The following is a 12,650-nucleotide window of genomic DNA, read 5'->3' as shown; positions in this document are numbered from 1 at the left end:
CAATGTGAAACGAATTTATCATGAAATCGACTCGATCATATCCATATTGTATGGGGACATAATTATTGATTCTAGTTATTAAGAGGGATCTTATCAAAGTTTAGGTAGACCAAGAATTTGAACTTAATGAGATCAAACTCGAAATTCAGAAACAACTTCTATACCTCAACGAGGTAGTTGTAAAGTCTGCATACACTCTACCCTTCTCAGACCCCACTTATAGAATTCCTTTGGGTATGTTGTTGTTGAGTTTAAACTCGAAATTCTACCTCAACCAATATAATTTGAAGATAAAATTTCAAAGTCTGTGATCAAACGTTAGCTAATTTACCAGGTTCAAAACGAACCTGAAACTTCTTCACTAGTTCCGCTCCTATATCATGTAACAACTATGGGGGGAAAGCCCCCTAATAACGCATGCTGAGGCTGCAAAATCTGAAACAGTGAGTTTAGAAACTTCCCAGAAAAGTTACTAAGTTTTTGGAAAAATCTCCATCCATCAAACGAACAGTTTTCCCAAACTTATATTTGCTGAAACAAACATCACTTTACGTTAGATTATCGAATCCAACATTCTGGGACTATGAAAGATTTGCAACTGCTACATGGTATATAAAGATTTTCCAACACAAACTTGAGTCTTCAATTTCATAGTGTCTTTGCAATGACACTTTTCCAACCCATAATGTACAGAAAGAAACTGAGGAACAAAAATTCTATCCCATCAAGCGTCTACATTGCAGCTACATTTTCAGTTAATGTACAGTTCCCTAAGTAAAGGGACAGCATATTAAGAATAAAAATCTCACAAGTGATGTTTAGAATAGCTCTCGAGACTAGTAAGTTCTGCTTGTCACGGAAAAATGAATTTTCTGAAGGAGGTGTGACAGATTCACCTGTGTCATTGGAGAGTTTGGCCATCTTAAGGAGTTGGTTATCTAAATCGTGAGAACCGGTAGCTTCTGGAGCCAAGGGGGGCTCTGCACTTTCTGTAGGAGGAGTTTCTGAGTCTCTTTTATCATTTTCTGATGAATCATCAGCATCCTTTCTTCCGTTGTTTGGCTCTTTGGAACTTCCACCACTATCATCCTTTGGAACACCAGGGATCAAGTCAGGTCGAGCTTCAACACCAACACGTCTCAGGTGTAGCTGTTAAAATGAAAATACAACCAAGTACTTAGTTGCAACGTATTATTCTATCTTATAAATTACTCAACCTTGAAAAACTCTTCGTAGATAGTAGACCTGAATTCTAAAATGAGAAAAGAATAAAAAGAAATGAAAATGATGTTTGGATGAACAAGTAACAAGAAGTAGTTTATACCTGAAGATGAAGATTCACTTCATCAGGCCTAGATAGAAATGGAAAATCACCACCACTTTTCAAGTATGCCCTTCTCGCGCCAGGATACCTTTCACACACTTGATCTTTGAGTGATAGAGGGGTTGCACAATAGTCATTTGTCTTCACAAAACAAAAGTTACAATGCAATAGGAATCAGTCCATCAGACAATTTCTATTTTAGTGACTTTTGTAAGAAAGAAACTAGCGAAATAGCAAAAGGACAACAATATCAACCAATTATGCCTCAATCCCCAAACTAGTTTGCGGGTGGGGGGTTAATTATAAGAATCCTCGACATGCAGCTCTATTCTAATTTTGAACCCATTTCATTCCAACTCTTGCCAATTTCTTTTTAATCAAGTAAAGTTAAGAGGATTTTCAGGATGGTCATGACCTACATATGTATGCTAACATCTTTTTAGGGAAAACAAATCAAGCAGTAAATTAACTACAACTCAATTCCAGATCACTGGGGCTTTGGTTATATGAATCCTCTATATCCATTCAGCTTTGTTCAGGTCCATTTCCCTTGGAGTTAAGAGTTTCTTTTGCGCTCATGAAATCCTTACACACATGCAAAATAATTTAAATGATGACAATCAACCAGTTGATCCGAACTAAAAGATATGCTGAAATTATGTGGTAAGGTCTTGGATCAAACATTCCTATCCCATTAGGTGCGGAAGAAGTAAGTGGAACTCTCCTACCTAAAGCGAAAAATGTCAACTAGTGAGAAAAGATAACAAATAATAGTGAATGGAGAATTTCTTGATGTCTAGCAAGTATATGGTTTCCTTATTTTGATGATTAGTGAAGAGGTGAAAGACCAAAATCTCTACACCAAGAGCTACAGACTTCCCAAGGTCAAAATTTATACTCAGCAGTCTGTTTCCAAGCAAGAAGTGATCATCTGGGTTATCATGACTTTTGAAATAAGCAAGTCCCGGGGAAAGTTAAAAAACAAGTGCCGTCGCAAGAGCAACAGAATGCAGTTGTATCCAGTTAACTAAAATAATTAATGTCCTAAAATTCCAGCGAGGAAAAATGTAAATAAATACATGGTGTACTAACAGTATGATGTAGTTAAAATATATTTGTGTCGACTTATAGACAATACACTTAAAAAACCAAAACAATGAGAAAGTTGAGGCATGTTGACTGCGCATATAACAATTTATTTATTATCTAAAAAAAATCAGAAAACAACTTTGCAGATTAGACACATACATCCATTAAAGTGATGGAAGAATCTGGAAGAAGAAGAGGTCCAACTGATGCAGCATCAGCTGTTAATGTTAATCTGGAAGCCAAGTCTTCTCTCTCGAGAGTCTCAACCTGCATCCAAATCGAATTCACAAGTTATGAGAATAAGTGAGTCAACTTTTTCTATAAGCAAATAGCTTTGTTATCGAAAACATGGTGAACATGTGATGGTCTAGTTTATCAGTTGAATAACTGAAAGAAAATGGACAATAAGGATTAACAAAATCAGAGGACTATCAAGAACAAAAAACTAAGACCAGTTACACTTTGAACAGGGTACAGAAATGAAACATACAACAAAGATACATGAGTATCATTTCAAGATATTGTCATCAAGTATCTCATGGTGAAATAGTAGCATACGAAAGCATCACATGTTGTTCAACATATTAGGCAGCTTGAAACTACAAATCCAAATTCTAGATAGTCAAAGAAAGCAAGAGTGTTACGTAAACCAGATTAACTCAAAAGGTAGCAAAATGACACCATCTGACGGGATGTAATGGAAAATCTGCATCCAATTGATATTCTGGACAATAACTTAAAAGAGCTACGGAAAAGTTTTGGGAGAAAGAGAAGGTTAAATATGTTAGAATTGTCTGAAAAGTAATGCTTCTAGAGCTTCTTCTTATAATGTTTGAAAAAAGAGGAGAAAAAGGTGCAAAATGAAATACCATACAACTGCAATGAACAGTATATGTTAGAAGAATAAGATCGTTACACTTTTTCTTTTGAAAAAATAAATATTATGCATAAACATATATCTGGCCAACTCTGAAGCAGCAAAAGAAATATGGAAGAACCATAAGTTCAATATACTGCTAACAACTGCTTTCTGAAAATAGGAATTTTCCAAACAATTTGTGGTAAGAGTGACATAAAACCACTGTAATATATCAAAAAACTGAGCTTAACATTACCTGAGAAACAACAAAATCTACGGAGTCTGCAATAAAGGGTTCCTGGGGACTATCACGAATTCCACTTAGCACATGCCGTTTCAGTATAAAAGCAGGAGCCCAACCAACACTGCAGTAGGAAACCAACAATAGAAGAAAAACATCTTTTAAAATGTGAAGAGCTACACGGCTTAAATCATAAAAACAATGAGATGCAAGAATTATGATGTAGTACATATACAAAAAGATATTAGATCATCTATAACTTATCAAATAGATGTAGAAGTTATTAAGTATCGATACTGATCAGTCATATATGAGCTATAAAAGCAACTTAGCAGCTCTCATGGTATGCTAAATAAGTAAACTGAAAACTTACATACGAGCCCATGGCATTGAAGCTGAGAAACTAGTGGTCTCCACAAATGTATTTGAAAGTACCAAGGACCTAACACGCCGGGGACGATGCTGAGCAAAAAGTTGTGCTAAGAAGCCTCCAAGGGCTGTTCCATAGAGATGAATCTGCCGTAGGACAAGTTTAATACATCAGTTACTTCCTTTATCATGAACAAACTTAATCTCTGCTTTTATTCCAAATAAAAAAATTGAAATGCATGATTCAACACTATAATCAAACCAATATCAAACAAGTGACCAGACAAAAAGATAAAAACTTATAGATGTATCTTTATATGCACTTCTTTGCATACTATATCTAACTGCATATATAAATCAAGAAAGTCAATAGGTGCATCTTACTAATTCTAAATTGCTCATCTCGTAGATAAATAAGACTAGTCAGATTGCACACGTTACATGATAGCATCCATGGAGGCATAACTCCAAAAAAGGACTTGCATTGAGCTTGTAGGCTGAGGCATAACTCCAAAAAAGGACTTGGATTGAGCTTGTAGGCTAAGGAGATGCTTGACAAAGTTCAGGAACTTCAATGTGAGATCAAGAAGATGTTTATTGGTGCTATCGAAAGCGAAAAGAAACGCAAAAAAGCTCTACGGTCAGTTGGGGCTTTAATTGGAAAGCGCAAATAAAGTGTGGGCTATGATGAAAAAAGGTGCAAATATAAATATACATAAGCATGAACAACAAATATATGGACAAAGAAATTGAATTTTTTTACAATAAAGTGAAATACCATTTGTTTAGCGTCACCACTTCAGGAAATGCTCATTTGCAAGGAAAAGATTGTCGTAGAGCCTTTATGACGACACTGAAGCGCACATAAGCAAGGCGGAGAGCTTAACTTGTTTTGAGCCTTGCTTTAGGGCTTAAGCGCATCTTTGACAACACCGGTTTATCGTGAAAAAAGAGCTCTCGACTAGTAGGGGAAGATTTGACTAAGCGCTACACTTATCTCATGATCCAAGTCAAGTCCAAGATGGGGATGATTTTTTTTTTTTGAGAAAAAAAATACACACCAAAGAGGAGCCCAAAATTAAATACATGCTTCAAAGAGCTAACATACACGCCTACTTAGATGTGTGCTTGACCAAGATGGGCGTGTGCAATTCCATATCATCTGCTACTTCTCTCTTATTTTGTTAAGTAGTTTTGGAAATAAGTGTGACATTAATTTTACTTGTTTTCTTGGTCAAAGTTTCCTTATTTCTTAGAAAATTTTTACATGTTTTTTAGTTTCCTTGGCCAAGATCTCTTGATTTCTTTTTATTGTAGATTTACTAAATTTCTTTTTCCGAAAGGACTTGTTGCCCAAAGTAGTATTGGATTAATTTCCTAGCCTTTTTGGGAGGGTGTTGCATGCCCCTTAGCATATATTGTTTATTTATTTATAGATACATTATTGTCAATTGAATTGAGAGGATTTTTCCTTTGCACTCATGTTGTGAGTGCTCTTGAATTTTTTCAACCTTCAAGAATCAACTTAAAGGTGGTAAGTTTAATTCCTTCTTAAAACTAAGGTTACTTTTAGGTATTCAAGAAAGGTGACAAGTCTTTGCCTAATGTTGTTCTTGATACTCTAAAGGGGGGTGGGTTCCAAAACCTATTTTCTTGATTAATTCTCTATCAAAGGTGATTAGTTCTTTTAGGTTAATTGTTATTGTTAGGAATTAATTTATGACTTTACGCTCATCTTGACATTCTAGATTTCTTGATCCACTTTGAATTAAGGAACTCGTTCTTAAATTTGTCTATCTTTATCTTTCCGTTCATATTATATCTTTTAGCTTACACACATTCTTACTTTTATTGCTTTGATCATGGATCCCTAACATGATTGGTATCACTACATACTTAGGCTTATGTTATAGGGTGCACAAACCAAACTGCAAATTAAGACTGACAGAACAATCAAAGTCTGAACTAGTTTAGTTGATTTATTAGAACTTGATCCCTAACGTGAAATTACTACTACACATATATTGATTTATCAAAACTTTATCTATAACTCGAAACATTAAGATTGAAATAGTATTCACGTGCCAAAAAACCAAGCAAACTGATATAGTTGGTTTGGTTTGGTTTTGATAAAAACTGAACCAAACCGCCCCATGTACACCCCTTGTAGCCATCAAGTAAGCACTGACATAAAGGGAACATACATGATGAACATCAATAGCATCTAGAAACTTCTCAAATGCTTGAATCCACTCGTGGTTGTTCCATGCACGCGGAATATCAACGGAAATTACACGGTAACCCTGAGAAAGTAAACCAGAAGATGTTAGCTTCCTTCAATTGAATTTGGGGGTTGTCTTATAGAAAATTATCCAGTCGCTATATATCGTGGAAAGAGACATATATGCATAGGTTGTAACATGCAAAGAAAACCTTTCAGCCCCAACTAATGGAAATTGTCTTTAGTTAGATCCTAAAATTATGTTGCAAGAGATTCTAACATCATTCAGAAAATGGAAAATTCTATTTTGCTTTGTGTCATCACTTGACACGATAAGTCCATGTAAATACAGTTACCTCGTAAAAATAAAAAGAAGAATAAGGTTGTAATCCATGTAAATACATTTACCTTTAAAAAAAAAGATATTAGTCCATGTAGTACAGAGGGCAAGCCAATGGGGCAAGCGTTATCTATTTTCCAAGATTCAGTGCAGGCCAGTGCTTTCTCGGATCTTAGTTTGACCAGCAAAATCATTAAACAATGAGCAACCTCTGTTACAATTCATACACTGCAGTAGTTATCACTTACACTACTTGATGCATTACTGAGCTTTTATTGGAACATCTTTCCATGTTCTTATCAAAGACCACTTCCATTGTGAATAGAATTTTTCGTTTGCTGTTGAAAACTTTTCATCTAAGAGCAAAGAGATCAATCAAATAATTGATGTATTCCAGGTCCCTCTGTTGTTAGATCTACATCCCAATTTGGGAACTCATATTTAAGTAAGGTCTCAATCAAAAGGAGAGAGACAGAGACAGAGACAGAGACAGACTCATTCACAAGTGATACCTTCTAGTGATAATCCCTATCACTAGATATCATTATTATATTCCTTCCATCTTCTTAATGATAGATTTTAAGCTTTAGGCACTACTAAAGTGCATATTTTGCTCTAACCTATGTTGCTCAGACAGTCAGACTCTTCAAAAATGCCACATGGTGCATGTTGCATCCTCCAAAAGAAGTGCATTTTTAGAGGATCTGTGTGCAAGTTGCAACAAAATTTTTAAGAGAGTCCAAGCAACATAGGTTCTAACACAGTTCTAATCATTTGGAAACGCTCATTGGTACCTTTGACTAATTTTGGAAGTTACCATAGTAAGTAACATGGGAAAGACATAACAGGTGCAAGTTTAAGAGATTAACTGATCCTTTACATTCATATATATTTATGAATGGGTGAAACGATTACAACCACATATATGACCCGTTCTTCACTGTCATTTTCACTCTCAAAGAAGATACACAAAAATTCAGCAATAACTAGATAAAACAAGCAAAGAATCAGGAGTTTTCCTCATTACCTTCATAGACAATGACATTATCTGCTTGTAATATACATCAGCAGTACCAGCTATGCCAGGGAGGCAAATGAGTGGGGGAACTACTTTCGGGCCAAAATCATAATATCGCCACTGCTTTGATCCAATCTGCCCAACAGATCAAAGTGTTAAGAATAATAGTACATTTAACAAAGAGTAGACCAGTCCATTTATGCACCTCTACTACCTAAATAAAGAAGCAATAATCAAAGTCAAATGTGTAGAATCGAACATAATCTTTAGAATAACTGCAAGGACCTCCAAAAGAGGGCCGAAGAACTTAAGATCAATAGACAACATCAAATTCAAGAAAGTAGCCATCTTCTTCATCTGAAAAACGAAGGTAGTCTTCCAACTAGCAAAATTTTCGAAAAGTAAGCAAAAAGAGTAGAATGAAGTGCAGGACCAAATATTTAGAAAGAGAAGAATCTTAATATAAACTTAGATTTGCCATTCCACTGTGATTAGCACGAGACGTTTTTCCTATTTGATGGAAAACACATAAAACACTCCAACATTATTCACGCACAAACTAATCGACCAACTACAAGATAACAGGTTTTGCAAGATTTCCAAAAAAAGTGCAAATTCTATTGCGACTAACTAAATGGAAACTAACCTAATCTGCATAACAGGGAATTTGATAAGGCATCACTACAATTGCCATGATGCCAATTCAGGGCAAAGTTGTTTCAGAGTTAAAAATGATAACTATAGCAACTTAAAGAAATTCAGTTGATTTTTCAGGAACAAAAGCAGAGTCTTATCCAGTACTCACAAGGAACACACTTCATGTTTCCTATAAACAACAGCTATCATGCCAATTTACTTGTGATACTCATTGTCCACCTACCAGTCACATTCATGTTTCTATAAACAACAGCGATCATGCCAATTTACTTGGGATACTCATTGGCCACCTACCAGTCACAATAGATTCAAGCAAAATAGGAAGGAAAAAAAACACATCAGAAACGACTATCCAATTGGGCAAATCACAACATGATCATACATTCAGATTCATAGAAATTCAAGAAAACAAACAAAAACACAATCAAATAGAAAAAAGACACAGACCCATTTGAGAAACCAAACAGTTAAGCAAAATCGAAGAAAACCCAAATCAGAAAAAACTAAAAATTGATGGAATCAGGCATTACAGGGATCTTGTGAAGAGGAACTTGAGACTTGAAGTAGATGTAATCACCAGGAGCCGAAAGGACACCTCCTTTCATAGCTGATTTATTCACCTTTCACTGCATATACCCACCCATTAAAGTTCTTGAATTTGTTCTATAACAAGAAGAAAAAAAAAACTCATCTTCCTCAGAGAGGTGGCATTTTGGGTTTTTGGGTCTATAAAATTTCTTCGTAAAATCAGACAGAGGCGTAATGAGCTGTGTTATGTTGAATGGTGATTAACAATAATGAAACACAAACACGTGGATGGGTCCCTCTTTCTCCTTTGATATGTTTTTAGCCGTACGATTCAAGGATTTAACAAATATTTTCTTTTAATTTATATTTAAATAAAATTATTGAAATTAATAGTAATGAGCAATTGATATGTTTAATAAAAACAATATAACAATTAATTGTTTTCTTTCTTTAGCTAAAAGTAGATGTGTTGGTTCAATCCAACTCAAATTCTAACGAGCCAGAGAGTTAAATTGATTCGGACGGACAGATTCTTTTAATAAAAGGATCTATAAAATAGTAGCACAATCCAATTCTAAGCGAATCACAAATTAGGACATGTTGACCCTTCAATCAAGAAAAGGATAACATTTTTCGAATAGAATGGACACGAACGTTAATGTCCAAACCCCCTTTGACGGAAAATAATACTATATATACATGATTAAAAATATTACTATTATGTGTACATGATTTAAAAATTATAATTATAATATTAGTGATGTCCTCCACTAACTTACGCAATAATATTTGATATTGAAATCTTCAATTTATGGACTTGGATGTGAGCCTAGGAATAAAATTGGCTTTAATAGTGAAATTAACTATAGTCGAAAGCAACAAAAAATTAAGATCAAAAGCTGTTTAGAAACCTTGGTTTAGAATATAGATGATATAAGAGGAAAATAATCATAAATCTGCATATTTTCCACATGACAATTGAAATTCCAAAGTACGCAATAACTGATATTTACAACGAAAAAATCTGGCGATTAGTTCACAAATCATGTCAACTCCAAAAGCTGACTCATCAGATGAAAATTTGTCCAAAATTATGTAATACAACAACTCAGTTGCTCAACTAATGTAAAAACAATCTAACAATTCCTATGCAAAAAGACGAATATTTTCCTCTTTTTGTATCAATAAACGTAGAGTTAATTTGACTAATTTACAACATATATCTGAACAAGCAACCCAAACCAGAAGATTAGTGTCTCTATCCAATATAACTATCAATACTTAAAGCAGCACCAAAAACATACATCATCACCCCAGTTTCCGTAGGGAAAGAGCAGACAGACAATTCAGTATAGGACTAGCTAGTGTACACAGACCTTACCCTTATCTCGTGGAGAGGTAGAAGTTGTTTCCAAAAGACCCTCATCTCGAGTAACACATAACAAAGGCAGTTTAAAGAAGACAATAGACCATAAAAAGCAGAATAATGTGATGCCTAACTAGTTAAGAAGAGGAAAATACCATTAAAAGTACAAGTACAACTGAGAGAGATTACATCCTAAACAAGTACAAGGATCCTAAAATGTCCTTTCAGAATTGGCTATAAGAGCAGATTGTGCATCTGGCACAGCCCTCGCCCGTTCCGCCAAATAATTTTGTTCCTTAGAAACAAAATTCCAAGATTAGAGTCAGGCCCAGCACCTTCTTTGACGGTGACAAAACCAAATAAACAATGTCCATAGCTGTCAAGTCATGTAAACACATGAATGGGCTAAAAGACTACAACTTTTGTTGCTTTCTATCAACCAAAAAAGAAAATGAGAAAACAAAACAAAAGAGGCTAATGCTACCGTCTATAAAGACAGAACTTCCACTAAGATACATACAAAATTCTTTTTCCATAGAAAAACGGTATTAACAAGCTTGTGAATCCCAAAGATGGACGAAAATTGCACAGTAATACACAATTACTGGTGAGTTTAACAATATTTACCATAGGAAAAGCTAAATTTCCAAATTACAGACTATCTAAAGCAATGACATGAAAAATCTAAACTACTCTAATGGAGTCGAAGGGGAAGGTACAACTATAAAATGCAAGGATGAGGAAATAAATAATAAGAAATCCTAGCAAAGTAAATGGAGGAAACAAATGAAAAGTTATCAACTCCCGACTACATTAAAATTCCATCACAGCCTGTTTAATAACTTATTTTTATCATTCTTGAAGTTGAATATTAGTAAACTGATTAAGGACGAATAAAACTGAACTTAGAGGGAAACAGATATGTTTCTTTATAGCAGTTCTGACAAATCGAATAAACTAGAGCTTAATCCAAAGTATTATGAGTATGGTGATTAATGAAACATGAAACCACCATAAGAGGGTCGATAGATCAAACATGCTTTAGTAGTAGCAGTAGAGAATGTACAATGATCACCTACAAATAGAATACCTAAAACAATGTGGCAAATCAATGAAGAGGTATCATCAACGCACAGGAAACATTAGAGAGAAATAACACAACACCAAGTTTAAGAACTTCACCAAGAACTCTTCTTCTTCGATCCATAGTAACTAACATACCACTTCACAAACTTCTTTAACCCCATTTCCAAATCAGTAGTAGGCTTATATCCCAGCTCTGTATGTGCCAAAGTAATATTAGCATGCGTAAATGGCACATCCCCATTCCTCGGCATTTGGATAACCTTCTTCTTTGCCTTCACCTTCAACAACTTCTCCAAAATACTAACAAGTCTCCCAACAGGCACCGGCTTTGTATTACCTAAATTAAAAATCCTCAACTGAGCTGCACCCTTCTTCTTCCCCCCACTCCCTGTGCTCTTTTTCGCAGTATCCAGTGCTCCCAAACAACCCTTTACCACATCATCAACATAAGTAAAATCCCTAGCAACACTACCATGATCAGATGTCTCAAAAATCTTGATTTCCTTCCCTCTCAAAATATCTTTTGTAAAGAAAAAATACGCCATATCAGGCCTACCCCATGGACCATAAACTGTGAAAAACCGCAATCCAGTAATCGAAAGACCATATATATGGTTATATGTATGAGCAATTTCTTCACCAGCCTTTTTAGTGGCTGCATACAAACTAGCAGGCTGATCAGTTCTATCTTTTTCTGAAAAGGGTACTTTTGAATTCAATCCATAAACAGAACTTGATGAAGCCCAAACAATACTAGGTTGTGGATTAGCCATTTTACATGCTTCAAGCAAACTAACAAAACCAGCAATATTACTATGAACATAAGAACCTGGATTCTGCATTGCATATCTAACTCCAGCTTGAGCTGCCATATGCATGACATGTGTAAAAGCAACAGCATCAAACAGCTTCCTCAGCAAAACAGCATCATTAATATCACCCTTAACTACCATAATCCCAGAACGCTCAAGAAGGCTCTGTCGGGCTTTTTTCAGCCCGACATCATAATACTGATTAAAATTATCCAGCCCCAAAACGCCGTCTCCACGGCGTTTCAGGCCTAGAGACACATGGGTCCCCACAAAACCGGCAGCACCAGTAACTAGAACGGTAAAGCCCGTTTTAGACCTTGGTCGGGCCGAGGCCCGAACCCGACGTTCCCAGTTCGGGCCGAGCGCGGGAGATGGCGAAAGAGAGTTTTTCAGACTTCGGCGGCTGTTTCCGGCGGTGGGGTTGGAAGGAGATGAGAAAAAGATGAGCAAAACGATGAAAAAGATGAAAAAAAAGGACCAAAGAGTAAACCTGGGAAACAGAGTAGGGTGAAAACGGAGACGATAAAGATTATAGGGTGAAGATTTATCAGGCTTAAACTTTCCTGGGGTGGAAGGAATGGAATCCAAATGCATAAGAATGGGCTTCAATTGAGTCATTTTTTTCAGTGTGATCAAAATTCAAACAAGTCAACAAGTCGAGAAAATCCTTTCTGGTGTTTACATATATGAAAAACACAAAAAAAGATTGAAACTTTTTGGGTTTTTCCGATAGATTCAGC

General features: G+C 35.5%; 2 protein-coding genes across 2 annotated transcripts; both read right to left on the bottom strand.

Moving 5' to 3' along the window:
• Nucleotides 1–619: 619 nt before the first annotated feature.
• On the bottom strand, nucleotides 620–12,534 carry LOC101266058 (uncharacterized). Its single transcript, XM_004245667.5, has 8 exons — nucleotides 8,649–12,534; nucleotides 7,471–7,596; nucleotides 6,087–6,185; nucleotides 3,887–4,029; nucleotides 3,529–3,637; nucleotides 2,573–2,680; nucleotides 1,325–1,465; nucleotides 620–1,149 (listed from the first exon to the last, which is right to left on the bottom strand). Exons 1-8 carry the CDS (start codon nucleotides 8,721–8,723, stop codon nucleotides 733–735), a joined length of 1,218 nt encoding a protein of 405 aa, XP_004245715.1. The 5' UTR covers nucleotides 8,724–12,534; the 3' UTR covers nucleotides 620–732.
• On the bottom strand, nucleotides 10,918–12,528 carry LOC101266358 (UDP-glucuronate 4-epimerase 5). The gene has a single exon (XM_004245668.5). It carries the CDS (start codon nucleotides 12,526–12,528, stop codon nucleotides 11,191–11,193), a length of 1,338 nt encoding a protein of 445 aa, XP_004245716.2. The 3' UTR covers nucleotides 10,918–11,190.
• Nucleotides 12,535–12,650: the final 116 nt, after the last annotated feature.

Source organism: Solanum lycopersicum, chromosome 8 (assembly GCF_036512215.1).
Source record: "Solanum lycopersicum chromosome 8, SLM_r2.1".
NCBI classification, from domain to species: Eukaryota; Viridiplantae; Streptophyta; class Magnoliopsida; order Solanales; family Solanaceae; genus Solanum; species Solanum lycopersicum.
This window is presented reverse-complemented; position numbering and strand designations above follow the sequence as displayed.